Source organism: Scyliorhinus canicula, chromosome 1 (genome assembly GCF_902713615.1).
Source record: "Scyliorhinus canicula chromosome 1, sScyCan1.1, whole genome shotgun sequence".
In the NCBI taxonomy this organism is placed as follows: domain Eukaryota; kingdom Metazoa; phylum Chordata; class Chondrichthyes; order Carcharhiniformes; family Scyliorhinidae; genus Scyliorhinus; species Scyliorhinus canicula.
This window is the reverse complement of record NC_052146.1, coordinates 237,637,995-237,659,678: the sequence shown is the minus strand read 5'-3', so window position 1 is coordinate 237,659,678 and position 21,684 is coordinate 237,637,995. Positions and strand designations below refer to the sequence as shown.

The 21,684-nt window shown below is 48.7% G+C and overlaps 1 protein-coding gene across 2 annotated transcripts in view; it reads right to left on the bottom strand.

Moving 5' to 3' along the window:
- Positions 1 to 21,684, bottom strand: part of LOC119972662 (ribosomal protein S6 kinase alpha-5-like) — a 163,350-nt gene that overhangs the window by 8,836 nt on the left and 132,830 nt on the right. For both annotated transcript variants that reach the window (XM_038809746.1, XM_038809736.1), the window contains exons 10-13: positions 15,548 to 15,679; positions 12,803 to 12,936; positions 12,135 to 12,228; positions 10,104 to 10,274 (exon numbers count right to left, since the gene is read on the bottom strand). In XM_038809746.1, coding sequence (XP_038665674.1) covers positions 10,104 to 10,274; positions 12,135 to 12,228; positions 12,803 to 12,936; positions 15,548 to 15,679 — 531 coding nt within the window. The remainder of the gene's footprint in view (positions 1 to 10,103; positions 10,275 to 12,134; positions 12,229 to 12,802; positions 12,937 to 15,547; positions 15,680 to 21,684) is intronic.

Genomic DNA, 21,684 nt, shown 5'->3' with positions numbered 1-21,684 from the left:
TAACTCATTCTACGTGCCTTCTCCCATCGTGGAATTATTGCTCTGGGAAGATGGCTCACTAGTGACCAGTGAACCTCCCCTTAAAGGAACATCCCAGTTGACTTCTGATTCTGGTCTGTGGACACATGTAAAACCTCAACTTGTATTTTATTGTGGTCAAGCCCTGAACCCGCTTCCTTTCTCCTTATCTCCCACTTGTTGTGAGACTCCCATCCCAGTCTGTGAGTAAAAATAAACCATCTCTTTTATTTCATTTTATCGTGAGTTTTCTGTGCAAGTTATTAGTAGAGGATTGTGACTTTCCAAATTTAAGGATTGGGGAAAATACGTCACCATTTATAAAGGAAGTAACCAGAATTAAAAAAAAACATCTTTCTGTTTATGATGTGATAGAGAACAAGGAGATCAGGGCAGTTTAAATTGACTCCTGTCATGACAAAGGGAAATAATGTTTAAAAAACCTACTGGAGTTTTTTTGAGGATGTAACTCGTAGAATAGATAAGGGAGAACCAGCGGATATGGTGTATTTGGATTTTCAGAAAGCTTTTGATAAACTTCTCATATTAGAAGTTAATGTGCAAAATTAAAGCAGATAGGATTAGGAGTGATATACTGGTGTGGATTAAGACTTGGTGAGCAGACAGGAAACAGAATAGGAATAAATGTTTTTTTCCCCCCAGAGTGGGGTACCAAAGAGATCAGTGGTTGGGCCCCAGCTCTTCATAATATATATCAACGATTAGGATGAGGGAATTAAATGTAATATTTCCAAGTTTTAATGGTATAAAACTAGCTGGAATTGTGAGAGGTGAGGAGGAAGTAAAGAGAGATTTAGACAAGTTGAATGGGCAAATACAGGGCAGATGTAGGATAACATGGATAAGTGTGAAGTAATTAACTGGAAGAAAAAACAGAATGGTTGAGTTTTATTATTTAAATAGTGATAGATTGGGAAAGGTTGATTTACAAAGGGACCTGGCTGCCCTTGTATATCTGTTACTGAAAGCAGTTATGAAGGGAAATAGTATGTTGGCCTTCATTGCAAAAGGATTTGAGTACAGGAGCAAGGATGTCTTACTGCAGTTGTACAGGTTCTTGGTGAGACCACTCCTGGAGTATTGGGTGCAGATTCGGTCTCCTTACCAAAGAAAAGATATTCCTGCCATAGAGGAGGTACAGCGAAGGTTCACCAGACTGATTTGTGGGATGACAGGATTGTTGTACGAGTAGAGATTGGGTTGACGAGGCCTGTATTCACTGGAGTTTAGAAAAATGAGAGGAGATCTCATGAAACATCAAATTCTGTCAGGGTTGGACAGCCTGATGTAGGGATGATGTTTCCCCAGGCTGGAAGGTCTAGAACAAGAGGTCATGGTCTCAGGATACAGGGTAGGCCATTTAGGGGCGCGATTCTCCCAAAAGGGAATAAAGTCCCCTCGCGAGCGCTTTTGCCACGTGTTTCTCGGCGCTTGCAGTGCTGAGAAACACATGGCTATTCAATGTGACTTGCGTTATATAAGGGGTCTGAATGGGGACTGCGTGGCCAAGGCCGCACACAGCTCTGTTTTGTTTAGTGTAGTGAGAGAGCAGGACGCCAATTTTAAATGGCATCCCGATTTCCGAGGCCCCCGAAACAATCCCCGTCCAGCCCCCCCCAGCCAGAAAGCACTATGGGAGGGTCACTGGCGCCGCCACGGACCCATGGACCCTCCCCAACACGCACGGCGGGAACCCCTGGCCCGATCAGGCGCATGCAAAAAATGGCAGCTTGGCGTCTTGGCAGTGCCACCTGGGCACACTGTCGTGGCAGGTTGGCACCCAGGTGGCACTACCAGGATGCCCAGGTGGCACCAGCAGTGCCAGGGCACCACCTTGCCTCTGATCCCCTGGGAGGCCTACACAAATGCCATTCCATCTAGTTTTTTGTGGGGACCAGTACTGAACGACGCTCACCCGAGGTCTCCGAGGCGAAGGGGATGAATCCCAAAGCCTCAGGCATTTGGGAATCTGCACATTAGAGTGAGGCTAACTGTCTCGCTCTAATGTGCAGATTTGCCAAAAAGTGAGATCCAATGCGATGGATCTCGCGAGGAGTGGCGAGCCGGGTAGGTGCCAGGAGCAGGGTCTCCTGGCTTTCATCGGCCACGCTGCACCGCGGCAAGCTGCTTTTCTGGCGCAGCATGGCCATTGGAGCGTGCCCTAGGTCTGAGATGGGGAGAAATGTCTTCATTCTGAGGATGGTGAACGTGAGGAATTCTCTACCACTTAAGGCTGTGAAGGCCAAGGCACTGAAAGTATTTCAGAAAGAAATACATTTCTAGATACTAATGTATATGGTGATAAAGTGGGGGAATGGTGTTGAGATAGAGGACCAGTGATCACACAATGCGGAGCAGGCTCGATGGGCTGGATAGCCTAACTCCTGTTCCTATTTTCTCTGTTTCTATGTAAATTTCTTCCAATTAAGGATTGGGAAGACTGAAGCCATTATTTTCAGTGACCATTCAACTTCGTTCCCTACCACAGACAACATTCCTCCCCACAGACAACATTCCTCCCCCTGGCAACAACCTGACACTAAACCAGTCTGTTGGCAACCTAGGTGTCATATTTAACCCTGGGGTGAGCTTCAGAATACATATTTGCTCGATCCTATTTTCACCCCCGGAACATCACTCGAATTCATCTGCTGCTGAAACCCTCATTCCTGCTTTTGTTACCTTTAGACTTGACTATTACAGTGCACTCCTGGCTGTCTTCCTATGTTCTACCAACTGTAAACTTGAGGTCATCCAAAACTCTGTTGCCCTTGTCTTAACTTGCACAAAGTTAAGCAACATCTTAATTTTAAAATTCTCTTCTTCATAGTCTCCCTTCATCGCCTCACCTCCCACTAATCTCTTTATTCTCTTCTAGGCCTGCAACCCTCATCTAATTCTAGCCTCTTGAGCATCCACGATTGTAATCACTCCACCGTTGGCAGCCACATCTTTATAACCTAGGCCTTGGGTTCTGGAATTGCCTCCCTTTGCCTCCCTGCCTCTCCGTCTTGCTCTCCTTCAACATGCTCCTTAAAATCTAACTATTTAACCAAGCTTTTTCGTTACTTGCCCTTATATTACATATGGCTCAGTGTCATGTTTTACTTTGATGTGGAGATGCCGGCGTTGGACTGGGGTGAGCATAGTAAGAAGTCTTACAACACCAGGTTAAAGTCCAACAGGTTTGTATCAAACACTAGCTTTCGGAGTACTGCTTCTTCCGAAAGAGCAGTCTCCGAAAGCAAGTGTTTGAAACAAACATGTTGGACTTTAACCTGGTGTTGTAAGACTTCTTAATGTTTTATTTTATAATGTTCTTGTGAGCATTTTGGAAGATTTTATTACATGATAGCTGCAAAATAAGTTGTTGTAAAATTATGGCAAAACAAAGCATTTGGTCCAACTGGTGTTAATGCTCCACATGAACCTCCTTTCTATTTCATCTAACCGTACCAACATCATTCTTCATACCTTTATCCTTTGTGTACTTTAGATTTCCTTTAAAATGTATTTTTGTTATTTGGCTCAACTACTCGAAGTGGTAGCATTCCACAGTCTAACCACTCTTTGGGTAATGAAGTTTCTCCTGAATTCCTCACTGGATTTATGAGTAACTATCTTTATTTATTTATTTATTTTGAAATATTTTTATTCTCCATTTTCACATTTTCCTCAGAATTTACAACTCACCAACAAACAGTAAACGGTAACAAATACAATGTCAATCCCTTCATCAACAACAACAACCCCATCCTCCCACCACCCTCAAACAACGGCCCACCTGACAATATAAGCATCAAATAAAACAAACCCTCCCAAGGAGGAAAGAAAGGAAAAAAGAAAAAGGAATTAGCAATTGCATATGGTCACCATTGACATATATAGTCCACCCCCCCATATTCAACGCCATCCAATCCCCGAAAGAGTACCGTGAATGACACCCATGAATTGTAGACATCCCCTCACCCCCCTCTCTGACTCCTCCCCTCCACTTCCTCTTGTAAACTCCTCCCCCCAACCTCGGTTCCTTCCCCCAACTTTTCACCCCGGCTAGACTCACCAAAACCTGTTCTACCAGGCTCCAATGGCCGCAGCCCCTCCCCCACCTCACTCCCGTTCATTGGCTGGCTTAAACCGGCCAGCGTGGAGGCCCCCGCCCGGGTCTCCTTCCCCCTTGCCCGGTCCCAGGAAAACCAAGAAATCTCCTTTAGCACAGAACCCTAGCATACACACCCAAGCCCCAAAGAATCATCATTGCAAATGAAAGTCTCAACTCTTCCCTTGTCCAAATATACAGCGTTGACTCATTTAGTACATACACCCACATGCAGTGAAAAAATAAAGTTACATGAGGCTACATCGGTACACGTCCCGCTCTCAGTCCCATTTCTCAATTCTGCCACAGTCCTTCTGCCTTCGAAAACTCCTCCGCCGCTTCCACCGTCCCAAAATAAAAGTTTTGGATTTGTAGGTCACCCTCAACTTAGCTGGATTTACTATGCCGCACTGCACCTTGCTGATGTACATATAAAAAAAAACACCATGAAATCAGCCCTCAAACCTGATCGACTGGAACTCGACCCGCAGGCCGCAGAAGCGAAGGAAATCTTTCTACATTGGCTTTGGTGCTTCAAGGCCTACCTGGCTGCGTCGACTACCTCCGCTACTACTGAAGAGCAGAAACTCAGTCTCCTACATGCACGGGTAAACCATCGCATTTCTACGCAACTCGATAGCGCCGACTCATACACCGAAGCCCTTGCTATACTCGACCGCCTATACGTGCGGCCTGTAAATGAAGTTTACGCATGGCATATTTTCACTACCCGCCGCCAGCGCCCCGCAGAGTCGCTAGAGGACTACCTGCGCGACCTAAAAGCTCTTGCACGGGAATGTAACTTTCAGGCTTTAACTGCCTCCCAGCAAATGGAACTCGCTGTCCGTGATGTGTATGTTGCAGGGGTCCGGTCCAATTATGTGCGCCAGCGTCTCCTCGAAAAAGGGGCCCAGAACCTGGAGGACACTGTAACGTTAGCAACCTCGCTGGATGTCGCGTTTCAAAGTTTGAACTCGTTCCCCGCCAACCATGCAACCCCATCGTGGACCCCCGACCAGAGACTGCCCCAGGCCTGCGCCGCACGGCCACTCGCCCACCATGGAGCACCATCGTGCCATTTCTGTGGTCAGCCCCAACACCCACGGCAGCACTGTCCGGCCCGCAACGCAACCTGCAGCAGCTGCAGTCGAAAAGGACATTTTGCTAAGGTATGCCTGTCTAAATCTAAACCCTCTAACTCTCCCGCTATCCAGAGCAATAGCTCCTCCAACGCGCAGGCCCCGCAATGTTGCAGCGTGTCTGCCGACTCCGCCTCCGCATGACATGTGCGACTCATGGGGGCTGCCATCTTGGCAATCCTCCCCCACGCGGCCGGCCATGTGCGAGTCATGGGGGCCGCCATCTTGAGCGCCATCTTCCTCGTCGCCCGCCACGTGCCATCAACGGGGGCCACCATCTTGGCCATCACCCGATGCTCATATCAAGTGACCTCCACGGACAGTCATCACGGGGCTGCTCCAGCACCGCTGATCAAGCCACCGACTATCCGCAACTCAACGCAGTCACTTTGGACCAGTCGCGACCAAAGCACCACAGAAGCTCCATGATGTCCGTTCAGGTCAACGGATATAAGACACTGTGCCTCTTCGACTCCGGGAGCACCGAGAGCTTCGTTCATCCAGATCTGGTAAGACGCTGTTCGCTCCCTATCTTTCCAGCACGGCAAACTATCTCCCTCACCTCAGGATCGCTCTCGGTCCAGATACAAGGGCGCACCGTTGCGACATTAAAAATACAGGGCGCCAACTACTCCAACTTCCAGTTGTATGTACTCCCAGACCTCTGCGCCCCTTTCCTACTCGGGCTCGATTTTCAATGCAATCTTAGAAGCCTCACACTCAGCTTCGGTGGACCCCTACCTCCTCTCACTATATGCAGCTTAGCGACTCTAAAAATCAACCCCCCTCCATTCTTCACTAATCTCACCGCTAACTGCAAACCCGTAGCCACTCGCAGCAGGCGGTATAGCCTGCAGGACAGGGTATTTATTAGAGCCGATGTCCAGCCGCTCCTACTTGAGGGAATCATAGAGGCCAGTAATAGCCCTTGGAGAGCTCAGATGGTGGTCGTCAAGACCGGGGGAAAGTTCCGATGGTGGTTGATTACAGCCAGACCATTAACCAGTTCACGCATCTCGATGCGTACCCCCTCCCCCGGATTGCAGACATGGTCAACCAGATCGCCCAGTAAAGCATCTTCTCCACGGTGGATCTGAAGTCTGCATACCACCAGCTCCCAATCCGCCCGGAGGACCGCCACTACACGGCGTTCCAGGCAGAGCCGCCTCTTCCATTTCCTCCGGGTCCCCTTTGGCATCACGAATGGGGTCTCGGTGTTCCAACGAGCAATGGACCGAATGGTGGACCAGTACGGGCTGCGGGCCACGTTTCCGTACTTGGATAACATCACCATCTGCGGCCATGACCAGCAGGACCACGACGCCAACCTCCACCGATTTCTCCAAACCGCCCAGAAACTCAACCTCACATACAACAAGGAGAAATGCGTTTTCCGCACAACCAGGCTAGCCATCCTCGGCTATGTCATGGAAAACGGGGTTCTGGGGCCTGACCCGGACGTATGCGCCCCCTCTTACAACTCCCTCTCCCTCACTGTTCCAGGGCCCTCAAGAGGTGCCTTGGATTCTTCTCTTATTATGCCCAGTGGGTCCCCCAGTATGCGGAAAAAGCCTGCCCACTATTTAAGACCACACTCTTCCCACTGTCAGCCGAGGCCCGCCAGGCCTTCAACTGCATTAAGGAGGACATCGCCAAAGCCGGCATGCGGGCAGTGGATGAATCCGTCCCCTTTCAGGTGGAGAGCGACGCCTCAGAGGTCGCTCTCGCCGCCACTCTGAACCAGGCAGGGAGGCCAGTGGCTTTCTTCTCCCAAACCCTCTCTGCTTCAGAACTTCGACACTCGTCAGTCGAAAAAGAAGCTCAAGCCATTGTGGAAGCTGTACGGCACGAGGCACTCCCTCGCAGGTAGGAGGTTTACTCTCATCACCGACCAGAGATCGGTTGCCTTCATGTTCGACAACTCGCAACGGGGCAAAATAAAAAACAATAAAATCTTGAGGTGGAGGATCGAACTCTCCACCTATAATTATGATATATATTGGCCGGGGAAGCTCAACGAGCCCCCAGATGCCCTGTCCCGCGGCACATGCGCCAGCGTGCAAGAAGACCGATTACAGGCTATCCACAATAACCTCTGCCACCCGGGGGTCACCCGGCTCGCCCACTACATCAAAGCCCACAATCTGCCTTTCTCCACCGAGGAGGTAAAAGCTATCACCAGGAATTGCCCGATCTGCGCGAGTGTAAACTGCACTTCTATAGACCAGACAAGGCCCACCTGGTAAAGGTTTCCCGGCCCTTTAAACGACTGAGCACTGATTTCAAAGGGCCCCTCCCCTCGACCTATCGTAATGTGTACTTCCTCAACGTCATAGACAAATTCTCCCGTTTTCTGTTTGCTATCCCGTGCCCCGATATGACCTCCCACACAGTCATCAGAACCCTGCACAGTGTCTTCACCCTGTTCGGTTTCCCCAGCTACGTCCACAGCGACAGGGGTTCGTCCTTCATGAGCGACGAGCTGCGTCAGTACCTGCTCAACAAGGGCATCGCCTCGAGCAGGACTACCAGCTATAACCCCAGGGGGACCGGGCAGGTGGAGAGGGAGAACGCGACGGTCTGGAAGACCGTCCTACTGACTCTACGGTCCAGAAATCTCCCGACCTCCCACTGGCAGGAGGTCCTCCCCGATGCAATTAGGTCACTCCTGTGTTCGGCCACTAATCAGACTAATCACGAGCGATTATTTGTTTTCCCGATGGGGCACTACCACGCTTCCATTCTGCATTATACATTCACCACATTTACCCCCTGTAAAAAAAATCAAGTCCTGCGGCCATGACCAGCAGGACCACAACGCCAACCTCCACCGATTTCTCCAAACCACCCAGAAACTCAACTCACATACAACAAGGAGAAATGCGTTTTCCACACAACCAGGCTAGCCATCCTCGGCTATGTCGTGGAAAACGGGGTTCTGGGGCCTGACCCTCACTGTTCCAGGCTCGCCCACTACATCAAAGCCCACAATCTGCCTCGCTTCCATCTTGGTTGAGGACACCGGGCCCGGTTCTCCTCCTGAAGCACGTCCGGACACATAAAACGGACCCACTGGTAGAGAGGGTACTACTGCTACACTCAAACCCACACTACGCCTTTATAGAACACCCCGACGGCCGTCAGCACACCGTTTCCCTCCGGGACCTGGTGCCTGCAGGATCCACCACCACCACCACCGCCGAGGTACCCCTCACACTACACCCCACCCGACCCCCCACGCCCTGCGCCCCCACGCCGACAGTTTTCCTGCGCCCCCTTTCGCCCGTCGTACCGGTCAGGAATGAAGCTCTGAACGAACCACCCCCGGAGTCCACCCTCAGATCCACACCGCCCATCAGCACACAGCCATCCGAAGCGGCTGCAACCCCGGTGCTCTGCTGATCCCAGCGGACGACTCGGCCACCGGACCGACTCGATCTGTCGACCCGTCACCCCCGCCGGACTTGTTTTTTTTTTTTACAGGGGGTGAATGTATAATGCATAATTCACACTGTGTATCACTGTGTCCCTGTGGGCTCCATCTGTGAGCCGTTGCGCGGCTCTGCCCACAGGGGGAGATGAGGAGCTTGTACAGGGCTCCACCCGTGGCTCTGCCCATGGCCTCTCCCACTACCGGAAGTATAAAGTGCTGCGGTCTTGTGAGTCTGCCCTCAGTTCTTCTGGTCGCAGGCAGGCTCAGTTGTAAGTCGATTAAAGCCACAGTTTACTTCGTCTTGTGTCTTGAGTGAATTGATGGTCGCATCATTCAGCACCGCCCCCATCTCCTTCTGCATTGCTTCCATGTGCTTTGTGAACTGTTTTTCAAGTTTCACAGCCATCATCTTGGTCATTTCTTCTGCTGTGAGCAATGCCGCCTCCCCTGGTGCCGCAGCCTCCGCTTTCCTTACAGTTCCTGCGCTGACCTTTCCACTCACCGGTGGACTTTCATGAACCCCCTTTTTCACGGCCGTTTTTTTCCCAAACTTGGACATTTCTTCTCCCTGTGCCTTCTTACAGCTTTTTCAGCCTCCGTTGCCCCCGGGACCGGGCGTTAAAACCCAGAAATTTCTATTCCTGAGCGGAAGCCCCCCAGTGTGCCCTCCTGCCCACCGTCACCGGAAGTCAGTGATTATCTTTATGACCCTGAGTTTTGAATTCCTCTACAAGCAAATGCACGTTTTCTACATGTATCTTATGAAACCCTTTCATAATTTTAAAGGCCTCTATAATCTTTCTTTGAGGGAAAGTGTTGCAGCCAGTTTAGTCTTTCACAATAGGTACAACCTCTCAGTTCTGGTATCACCATTGCAAATATTTTGCTGCACCTTCTCCAGTACCTCAATATCTTTTTTGTTAAGTCAAGACTAGAACTTCTCACAGTACTCCAAGTATGGTCTAAACAATGTTCAACATAACTTTTCCGCTTTGTGTTCCATCAATCCAGAAATAAACCTTAATGCTTTGTTTACATTTTAATGGGCTTGCTGACCTGTTTTGCTACTTTTAATGTTTTCTAAAGTTGTATCCATCAATCTCTTTGTTCCTGTTTAGGCTCTAATTTCCAAAAGAACATGTGGCCTTCTTAGTTCTCCTATCTTCTGACCTGCAAGATTCTGTGATCTGTGCTCACCTAAAAAGGGATTGCTATTTGGGGTGTTCCAGAGACTGCTCATACTGTGAAAAATAAACTTGCACTGAATGTTTTGCTATATCTTACCTTTTACCTTAGTCATGAGTAAATCAAAATTCTCCATTGTGTTGGTACTGGTTTCCAAAATTACAGCTTGTTAATATGACTATTTGAAACATTGTGTTCGTAAATATACCTCTGGTTTTAAGTCTCTGTGCACAATTCCACAATCATGCATATAGCGAACTGCAGACACAAGCATCCCCATAATTCTGCTGGTTTCAGATTCACTAAAGTGCTTCCTTTTTTTAATGCGTTCGAGCAGTTCACCTCCTTTTAACAACTCCATAACCATGTACGTATGCAACTGGGGAAAGAACAAAACTGAATCATTGTAGAAACAGAAGTCAATAATAACATCACACATATCAGAAATAAGGGGCTGAATTATTAGGCCCTGACTGGGGCAAGCACAGCGGCATCCGTCGTGAAATTTCACACTCGTGGCCAGCATGCCAGTTTCCCAGTCCCAATACATCCTACTCTCGGGCCATTTTCTGAGGTGAGAAGCAGTGCAGCAGGGTCACTTGCCTTCAAGTACTAGATAACCAATCCAGCTTGTTGAGCCCTTCTTACAATCAGACTTCAGGTCATCAGAGGTGTTGGGGGAACAGTATAACTGCCTGAAGACAATCTCATGGTAGCAGATTGGGAGGCATTCCAGGCAGGCTTAGATACTCTCTCTGCCTGTCAAGCTTCAGCCAAGGGCCAGCCATGCAGGCCTGACTGTTGAAGATTGTTAACTTTTTAAGATAAAAACTAAGTTGGAGAGATGACACCTTCATGGGCGGCATAGTGGCACAGTGGTTAGCGCTACTGCCTCACAACTCCAGGGACACGGGTTCAATTCCGGACTCTGGTGACTCTGTGGAATTTGCACTTTCTCTCTGTGTCTGTGTGGATTTCCTCCGGGTGCTCTGGCTTCCTCCCGCAGTCCAAAGATGTGCAGCTTAGGTGGATTGGCCATGCTAAATTGCCCCTTAAATTTTCCAGAAAGGTTAGGTAGGGTTACAGGGATAGGGTGGAGGCATAGGCTGTAGGATGCTTTTTGCAAGAACCGGTGAAGACTAAATGTGCCAAATGCTCTCCTTTTGCATCTTGGGATGCTCTCTCTCCTATTAACCTGCAAAAGGCAAGCTTCTGCTTCTTCAATGCTTGAACGCGTTCTATTGGCCCTCCAGCTTTTGGAGCCCACTCGTTGTTCTTAATTAGGTGGAGAGCTCAACCTCTGGCCATCAATTGCTCAATTCAGGGAATGTTACTGCCCATTGACTGTTCCCCACACAGTGTGGGCTTCTGTCGGTTATTTGGTCCCGATGGCAGAGTCCTGAAGCCCACAGAGATAATCTTGCCTAAAATTTTGCTTATTAATTTTTAAAAACTGGTTTTAAACATAGAATTTACAAATGCTTAAAGTTAATAAGAATCTGAACCATTTCATACAGGGTCATTTTAAATATTGAAATAAATGTGATCGATTGTACAGTGAAATAGGTAATAATCACAAACAAGTGATGTAAGTTGGCCAGATTCACAAGACACCTGCTATGCATGTTAGCAATATACTTGGAGCAATGTTAGATAAGGACAGGGAATTAGTATACGGGTAATTAAGGAATAGAGCGGGGGATAGTAGGGGACATTGTTTTCTGTTTTTTGTTCTTTTAGGTGTTTTGCGTGTGTCAGCCCACGTGATTGTTTAAGAAATGTTAATGTGTTAAACTGTGAAAATTACAAATGCTTCAATAAAATATTTTCTAAAAAAAAACCCACTATACTTGGCAACAATTCTGTGACCCTTTACCTAATTTTAAACGGCACAGCTTTAGGAATTTGAGGCTTGTAAAGTAAACACTTCCCACAAAAATGGTTTCAAATTCCAAACCTCAAATAAGGCAATTTAAGGACTTTAAAAAGAAATGACAACTGCATTTTTAAAACAGATCAAAACATTCTTATTTATAAACAGAGCCTTGTTGATATCAAAGCCAACAATTTCTAGGGATTTGAAAGAGAATACTGTTTTGAGTCAGATACCAAACCCAAAAAGACATGCATTAAAAAATATTCATATCAGATGAGGCTTGTCGTAGTTAACAAGTTCATAAATTGTTATTCTTCACACCGTTGAGGTTAGATTTATTTGAATGTCATATTTTTAATGTACCTGATCGTGATAAACTTCATATAGTTTCACAATGTTAGGATGGGTCCCCAAGAGTTTTAGTGCTGCAATCTCCCTTTGTGTACAAGCTTCCATTCTAAAAAGAAACATGAAATGTTAGGGGGATTCATATTTAATTCATATTCTCCAATTGCAAGAGAAATTATTGTTCAGAAACAGTTCCAAGCATTCTCTATGACCTTGTTTAAATTAAGATTAATTATTTATAACCCTCAACATTGAATTTCCCATTAGGGGCATCACATGCAAGCTGGAGCCCAAGTCTGTCCCTATTTGATATCCACAACACGTGTATATTTTCCGCAGACGTGTCACTGGGTAGTGGATTAGAGCAAGATTCCTATCTGATTCGTCCTCACTAACCAAGCTCTCTGAGGCCATTTGATAGTTTGCAACCTCATTGCTACCCTTGATTAGAGTGGGTAATTCTGTAAACAACAAAGGTTAAATCTGGGACTGTCTTCAGCTATTCTCTGTGTATATAAACAATGAATCATCAGAGGAGTTTCATCTGTTCATTTACATGCTTTGAAAATTAAAATAATGTAAAACCAAAGTGATAAAATAATGAAAAACATCAATTTTAAATCAATCTAATTAATTGCCTAACGAAGTGATCTCTTCAGTTTGAAGAACCTATCAGTTATTACCGTCTACTGACGATTTTGACACAGAATTCCTGCCCAGTCCTTTTATGTCGACACTTCCTACAAACAGAAAAGCTTCCTTCACCAAGTGGTTTCTCTTTCATGTTCAATTCATAGTTCTGGTAAAAAAGGGAATCCTAGAGGTGCACAAATTAAAATTCAAGTTTGTCCATGTGGCAAAATAACTTCAGAATAAAACTATGAACTACTTAGTTTAGTTAGATATCGTCAGTAACTTAAAAGCACATTATTACACCGGCGGAGGTGAAAGAAACAGGTGGTTTGGCATTGGACGCCGAGAAGGCGTTTGACCGGGTAGAATGGGGGTACTTGATGGCAGTTCTGGAGCGGTTTGGGATTGGACCAATATTTGTGAACTGGGTAAAGCTACTATATAAGGAGCCGAGAGCGAGTGTCCACACAAACAACATCAGCTCGAGATACTTTTCTCTCCACCGTAGGACTCGGCAGGGATGTCCTATGTCCCCCCTGCTGTTTGCACTTGCGATTGAACCGTTGGCCATCGCATTAAGAAGTTTGGGAGCATGGAAAGGAATAGTGCGGGGGGGATAGAGCATAGGGTGTCCTTATATGCCGCCGACTTGCTGCTGTATGTGTCGGAACCGAGTGTGTCGATAGGGGAGAGTGAAAATGATCTGGCAAGGTGGGATTGTCTCCTTCTGTCACTGGCGGGTCAGGTACAGGCAGTTCATAGAATTTACAGTGCAGAAGGAGGCTATTCGGCCCATCAAGTCTGCACCGGCTCTTTGAAAGAGCACCCTACTCAAGGTCAACACCTCCACCCTATCCCCATAACCCAGTAACCCCACCCAACACTAAGGGCAATTTTGGACACTAAGGGCAATTTACCATGGCCAATCCACCTAACCTGCACATCTTTGGACTGTGGGAGGAAACCGGAGCACCCAGAGGAAACCCACGCACACAGTGACCCAAGCCGGAATTGAACCTGGAACCCTGGAGCTGTGAAGCAATTGCGCTATCCACAATGCTACCGTGCTGCCCCAAAATGAATGTGTTGCTGCGATTTCTGTTTATTTTTCAATGCTGACTAATTTTCCTGCCAACGGCTTTTACCCTCGTTCATATGGGGAGGGAAGGTGGCCAGAGTGAGAAAGATGCTGCTACGGAGAGGGAGGCAGGCAGGGGTTTGGGTCTTCCGAACCTGATGTACTACTACTGGGCGGCGAATGTGGAGAAGGTGCGGAGCTGGGTCAGAGGGGTTGATTCCCAGTGGGTCAGAATGGAGGAGAGTTTGTGCAGGGGGTCGGGACTGAAAGCACTAGCATAGCTCTGGGGAAATACTTAGAGAGTCCGGTAATAATAGCTTCAATGAGAATTTGGAGGCAGTTTCACTGTGGGGGCAGGGTCAAGGGAAATGCCGATTCAGGGGAACCACAGATTTGAGCCAGGGAGGTGGGATGGAAATTTCCGGAAATGGGACGAGAAGGGGATTAAGACGCTAAAAGATTTGTTTCTTAGGGGTCGGTTTGCAGGATTGAAGGACCTGGAAGCGAAGTATGGGCTGGAGCAGGGAGAAATGTTTAGATACATGCAGGTCCGAGATTTTGCCAGAAAGGAGATACAGAGCTTCCCAGAGGAACCGGCCTCCACATTGCTGGAGGAGGTGCTGACGACAAGGGGACTGGAGAAGGGGGTAGTGTCAGCGGTGTACGGAGCTATTTTGGAAGAGGATAAGGCACCACTGGAAGGGATAAAAGCAAAGTGGGAGGAAGAGTTGGGAGAGGTTATAGAGGAGGGGGTCTGGTGTGAGGTGCACTGGAGAGTAAATGCCTCCACCTCATGTGCGAGGTTGGGGCTGATACAGCTAAAGGTGGTATACAGAGCACACCTCTCGAGGGCGAGTATGAGCCGATTCTTTGAAGGAGTAGAAGATGAGTGTGTGTGTTGTGGGGGGTGGGGGGTGGAGCTAATCACGTTCATATGTTTTGGTCCTGTCCAAAGCTAGAGGATTACTGGAAGGAGGTTTTTAGGGAAAATTCCACGGTGGTGCACGTGAAACTGGACCCGGGTTCCTGGGAGGCCTTATGCGGGGTGTCGGACCAGCCAGGGTTGGAAACAGGTGCGGAGGCAGATATTGTAGTCTTCGCCTCGTTGATCGCCCGAAGGCGGATCCTGATGGGTTGGAGATCAACCTCTCCACCCTGTGCCCTGGCGTGGCGGGGGGACCTGTTGGAATTCTTGACTCTTGAGAAGGTTAAGTTTGAACTGAGGGGAAGCTCGGAGGGGTTCTACAATTCATGGGCATTATTCAATATGCACTTTCAAGAACTGGATAACATCGAACATTAGTTGGAGGGGGATGGGTGAGAGGGTTGAGGGGAAGGGGCTGTGTGTATTAAGGGTGACTATGGGTGATCCCTGATTCCTTTTTGTCATTTGTTTATGTAAACATGCGGGCTAATGTTTGGGATTTGGTGGGAGGATGGGATCATTGTTATTGTTATGGGGGTTGACATATTTATTGCTGATTATTGTTTATTGTTGGTGGGTGTAAATGTGGGAGAAAATGTGAAAAAGGAGAATAAAAATATTTTTTAAAAAAGCACATTATTACTGCAATGACTACAATCGGCCGAGCTTTTCAATATTTTAGTAATTATTTTATACCTTTTAACTTATTTGATCAAATATATAAATCTATAATGTTATCAAAAGGAATCTGTGGTAGTGCTAAATAAAATTGAATATCCTAGAGACTCCAACCTTTGTCATAGCACTTCTGGCAACCATACTGTTGTCTGGTCGTTCCACGGCCATCTGCAGATCATAGTTGCATGCATGATTCATTATGGCATTCCGGTTAAACAGAATAGAAGGTGCAACAAATGAGTAACCCTGTGAGCAAGAGGAAGAGCAGCAACTTAATCTACATCTCTAATCCAATAGTGTGTCCAATGTTATTATTGTCAGATTAAATAAACCCACAGCATACATACCATAATAATGAGAACAAATCTTACTAATTCTTGCAAACACTTCCAAACCCTTTTGAAGGTATTTACAATTTCAAGGATACAGAACTATTAAATAAGCAATATTTTTCTTTAATTGTAACAGAAATTATTGAACAAAATCAGCTCTTGTTCAATTTTTGCCAGACCAGCTGACAATTTTGAATTAAAAAAAGTAATTAGTTGAGTTTTGCATATATTAAATAAGAAAGCACACAACTTGAAACAGGCTACTAGTTGAAAGATTTAGATCAATATCACCACCTCCTTGAAGGAGGTGAGGATTCTCAAGTCCTAACCCCACCGCCAGTCTGGGCCCTCTCCTGCAAATTATGGGAGAGCTTTTTCCTGAGGGGTTACGGCGAGGGAATCGTTAGCCACACGCGTGGTTCACAGTGTGGGGGGAGGGGGGGAAAGGGTGAAGGAAGGGTTGGGGTAGAGGGAGGGTTGAAGGGGTGGGTGGAGGAAGTGCTGAATGGGGGGGGATGGGACTTTGGTGTCTACGTACTCTGGCTGCCTGGTGGACCTTCTTCTGACACTGAAGGCCTGTCCTCCTGGTCACACTGCTCAAGCTGACTGCTGCCTTCATCTCATCCCAGGCAGCACTGGCTGCCCTGTGGCTCACATTCTAGGATCCTCGGGGGAACAGAATATCCCTCGTGGTCTCCACCGCGTCCAGGCACTCCCCAGGTCAGCATCCCCGAATCTCGGGGCCTGTCTCTGCGGCGCCATTGTTGCGAGCTGTCTGGGGTTGGCTACGCAACTGCAGCCTAAGTGCTGCTCAACCTTGTTAGCAGGGGACTGGCGAGTGCGGTCACGGCAAATTAGCTGGCGAACTGCCATTTGGGGCGGGAAGCCCATGAGGCCCCGTTAAGTGGCCCAATTAACGTTGAATAGTGTTGCTGGTCTCGCCGGGCTGAGCACAGGGAAACACGCAGCAATTCCTGCTCACTACAGCACTTGGAGATTTTTCCGGAGAATCACGGCCATTGTTAAATCTGATTGCTTCTGGAATTCGTGTTAATGGCTATTCCCAATTAAATTTGTTCTGAAATTCTGGGGAGATCGCATACTTCTTTGAAATTTACACTTCTTATATGCTTCAATACAGAATCCTAGTGATGTAAATTTTGCAGAAGACTATCTGAGAGACACCATGGACTAGACTTAGTGGAGGGGTTCAGGGAAGTCGGCAGCAAATGATGGGTGCTTCAATCAGGCACTGGTGCCTTTGAATGAAGCTCCATCCCCCCCATACCCCAACCTGGGTGTCTACTACTCTGCACAGGATGAGGCCTTTATGTGGGCATTAATTGCCCACTTAAGGGCCTCAATTGGCCGCAGGGCGGGAAAGCACTCCACTAGCCTTCCTGCAATGAACATAATTGGTGGCAGGGTCCCCACCCAGCTAGATTCTGCCCGTCACCAAACCTGGAAGGGCATTAAATTCCATCCCATGTTTTTTGCGAGCTTTATTTATGGGGATTTGAGCCCCCACGCGTCAACATGAATGGCGAAGATCTGTGAATTTTTTTTTTTTTGGAAAGTATTTTATTGAAGCATTTGTAATTTTCACAGTTTACAGTTTAACAGTAACATTCCTTAAACACCGTGCGGGCCGACACATGCAAAAAACCTAAAAACGTCCCCGCCTACCCCAGCCCTATTTCCTAATTACCCGTGTACTAAGTTCCCTGTCCTCGTCTTACACTACCATGCCTCCCCTTTTCCCCTCTCCCCCTTACTGCTGACGTTCAATTTTCCTTGAAGAAGTCGATGAACGGCTGCCACCTCCGGGCGAACCCCTGAATTGATCCTCTCAAGGTGAACAATCTTCTCCAGCCTGAGAAACCCCGCCATGTCGCTGACCCACACTCCTGACTTTGGGGGTTCAGAGTCTCTCCATCCCAGCAAAATCCGTCTCCGGGCCACCAGGGAGGAGAAGGCCAGAACATCAGCCTCCCTCCTCCCCCCATGGCCCTCGGATCTTCCGATATCCCAAATATTGCCAATTCTGGACTCTGAGTCACCCTCCCTTCCAGGAACTCTGACACAATGTCTGCAAATCCCTACCAGAATCCCCTCAACTTCGGGCACACCCAGAACATATGTACATGATTCGCCAGGCTTCCCTCACAGCGTCTGCACCTATCCTCCATTTCCTCAAAAAACCTGCTCATCCGGGCTACCGTCATGTGAGCCCTATGAACTACCTTGAACTGGATCAGGCTAAGTCTGGCACAAGACAAGGATGAATAACTCTTTTCAGAGTCTTTTCCCATAATTCGATTTCCAACTCTCCTCCCTGCTCCTCTTCCTACTTCCTCTTCACCTCCCCGATAGGGACTCCTTCCCACTCCATGAGCTCCTTATACATCTCCGAGACCCTCCCCTCCCCAACTCCCATTTTTACATCATCTTATCCTGTAGTCCCCTCAGGGGAAGGCGGGGAAAGCTTGTAACCTGCCTCTGGACAAAGCCTGTCGGTATCGAAACCCGTTCCCACCCGGCAACTCAAACTCCTTCACTAATGCCTTCAGGCTCAGGAAACCCTCCTGAATTAAGAGATCATCAAATTGCTCAATCCCTGCCCGCTGCCACCTCCTAAAGCCCTCATCCAGCCCCTCTGGAACAAAACGGTGAATGTCACAGATCGGTGACCACGCTGACGCCCCTCCAATCCCATGTGTTGTCTCCATTGTTCCCACACCCTCGGGGCTACCACAACCACTGGGCTTGTGGAGTACCGGGTTGGCGAGAACGCCAGGGGCATCATCAATAAAAAGCCTCCAAACTCGTACCCTTACAGGATGCCGCCTCTACTCGCTCCCAAACCGACCCCTCACCCACTATCCACTTCCTGACCATTGATATGTTGGCCGCCCAGTAATAATTAATAAAACTTGGGAGGCCCAGGCCCCCCTCCCTGCAACCCAGTTCCAGGAATGCCTTCTTCACCCTCTGGGTTTTACCAGCCCACATAAAACCCGAGAACGCTGCATTAATTTTCCTAAAAAGGTCTTTGGGACAAAAATCGGGAGACATTGAAAAAAAAAACAGCAGTCTTCGGAGGACCGTCATTTTCACGGGTCTGCACCCTCCCCGCCAATGTCAGTGGGAACATGTCCCATCTGCGGAAATCCCTTTTCATCTGGCCGACCGCTTTAACCCAGATTTAACTTATGGAGCTGTCTCCAATCCTTAGCCAAATGGAACCCCAGATACCGAAAGCTCCTCCCCACCACCTTAAAAGGTAACTCCCTCAGTCTCCTTTCCTGCCCCCGTGCCTGAATCGTAAACACCTCACTCTTCCCCATGTTTAACTTGTAGCCTGAAATTCTTCCAGTGTCTCCATAATTCCAGCCATCCCCCCCCACAACGGGTCTGTGATATAAAGCAATAAATCGTCCGCATAGAGCAAGACCCTGTGCTCCAGCCTGCCTCTCACTATCGCCCGCCAAACATTTGATGACCCAAGGGCCATTGCCAAGGACTCTATGGCCAGGGCAAACGTAGTGAGGAGAGTGGGCATCCCTGTCTTGTCCCCCTACAGAGACTAAAAAATTCTGACCGGACCCGGTTGGTTCATACATTTGCCACCGGAGCCTGGTGTAGCAACTGGACCCAATCCACAAATCCTGCCCAAATCCGAACCTGCCTAAAATATCCCATAGGTATTTCCACTCCACCCGGTCAAAGGCCTTTTCTGCATCCATAGCTATTACCACTTCAACCTCGCGCATCTCCGCTGGCATCATTATAACATTCAGGAGCCGTCTAATGTTGGACATCAGGTGCGGGATTCTCCTGAATCCCCGCGATGGCCCGACACCGGCCTAAAAAGCGGCGTGAACCACTCCGGCGTCGGGCCGACCGGAAGTTTGCGGAATCCTCCCCACTTCCGGGGGCTAGGCCGGTGCCGGAAGGGTTGGCGCCACGCCAACCGACGCTGAAGGGCTGGAGCGAGATAGTGCATGCGCCGGACCAGCGGCGTGGATCCGCTCATGCGCAGACCAGCCGGCGGATTCTAGCGCATGCGCTGGGGGGGTGTCTCCTCCATGCCGGCGTGAAAGGAAGGAGTGCCCTCACGGCACAGGCCCACCCGCAGATCGGTGGGCCCCCCGACGCAAGCCAACGGCCCCCGACCGACGCGGCGTGATCCCCCCCCCCCCAAAAAAAAAGCGGCGCCAGAGAATACAGCAGCCGGTGTCGGAGCGGCGGGGAGGGATTCACGCCACCCCCGGGGATTCTACGACCCGGCGGGGGGTTGGAGAATCCCGTCCCAGGTGTCTGCTGATCACAAATCGCGTCTGGTCCTGCCCGATTACCTCCAGGACACAATCCTCTATATGTGTGGCCAGGATCTTTGCCAGCAATTTAGCTTCTACGTTCAAAAGGGAAATCGGCTTGTACGATCCACAGCTCTCCAGGCCCTTGTCCCGCTTCAAGATGAGAGATTAATGCCTGTGATAGCGTTGGGGGGAGCACTCCCAGCTCCTGAGACTCGTTAAAGGCCTTAATCAGGAGTGCCCCCAATAACCCAGATAACTTTTTATAAAACTCCACTGGGAATCCATCAGGACCCAGGGCCTTACCCGATTGCATCGCCCCAAACCCGTCTATCATCTCCCCGAGCCCAATTGGGCCCCCCAGGCATTCCACCAGCTCCTCATCTACCTTTAGGAACTCTAGCCTCTCCAAAAATTGCTTCATACCCTCCTCCCCGGCTGGGGGTTCCGTTTCATAGAGTCGACTGTAGAATTTGTGAAACACCATTTATCGCCCCCGGGACCGCCACCGCCTCCCCCCCCTCATATCCTTTACTTTCCCTATTTCTCTCGCCGCCTCCTGCTTCCTCAGTTGATGTGCTAACATACTACTGGCTTTCTCCCCATATTCGTATATTGCCCCTTTCACCCTCCTCAACTGTCCTTCTGCCTTATCTGTGGACAGGAGCCCAAATTCCATTTGGAGTCTCTGATGCTCCTTCAGGAGCTCCTCATCCGGAGACTCCACATATCTCCTGTCAACCTGTAAGATTTAACCTACCAGCCTGTCCAACTTCGCCCGTTCAGTCTTGTCCCGGTGGGCCCAAATCAAAATAAATTCCCCTCTGATAACTGCCTTCAATGTTTCCCAAACCATGACTGCCGCGGTCTCTCCCGTGTCATTGCTCTTTATGTATCCCTGAATGGCCTCCCACACCCGCTCACAAATCTCATCCTCTGCTAACAGCCCTACATCTAACTTCCCCTGTGGATGTTGGGTCTTTCCGGTGCTTACACGTGGTCTATCCAGTGTGGAGTGTGGTCCGACACCACGATTGCTGAATACTCAGTGTCCTCCACCCCACTAACAGCGTTTTGTCAAGTACGAAAAAGTCCATCCTGGAATATATCTTGTGCACATGGAAGTAGAATGAATACTCCTTGCTCCTTGGCCTCCAAAATCTCCGTGGATTCACCCCCTCCTGCGCTCCATAAACCCCCGCAGTACTTTCGCCATTGCTGATTCTTTTCCCGACCTGGAACTCGACCGGTCTCGTCTCGGATCCAGAACCGTATTAAAATCCTCCCCATAATCAGCCGATGCGAGTCGAGGTCCGGAATCATACCCAGCACCCTCCTGACAAACGCGGCATCATCCCAGTTTGGGGCGTATATATTGACTAACACCACTGCCATTCCCTCCAGCTTCCCGCTAGCCATAATAAATCTAACCCCCTGGGTCTGCATCCATCTTCCCCACCTCGAATGCCACCTTTTTATTAACCAGGATTGCCACCCCCCTTGTTTTAAAGTCCAATCCCGAATGAAATGCCTGTCCGACCCATCCCCTCCTCAGTCTAACTTGGTCTCCCAGCTTTTAATGCGTCTCCTGCAACATGGC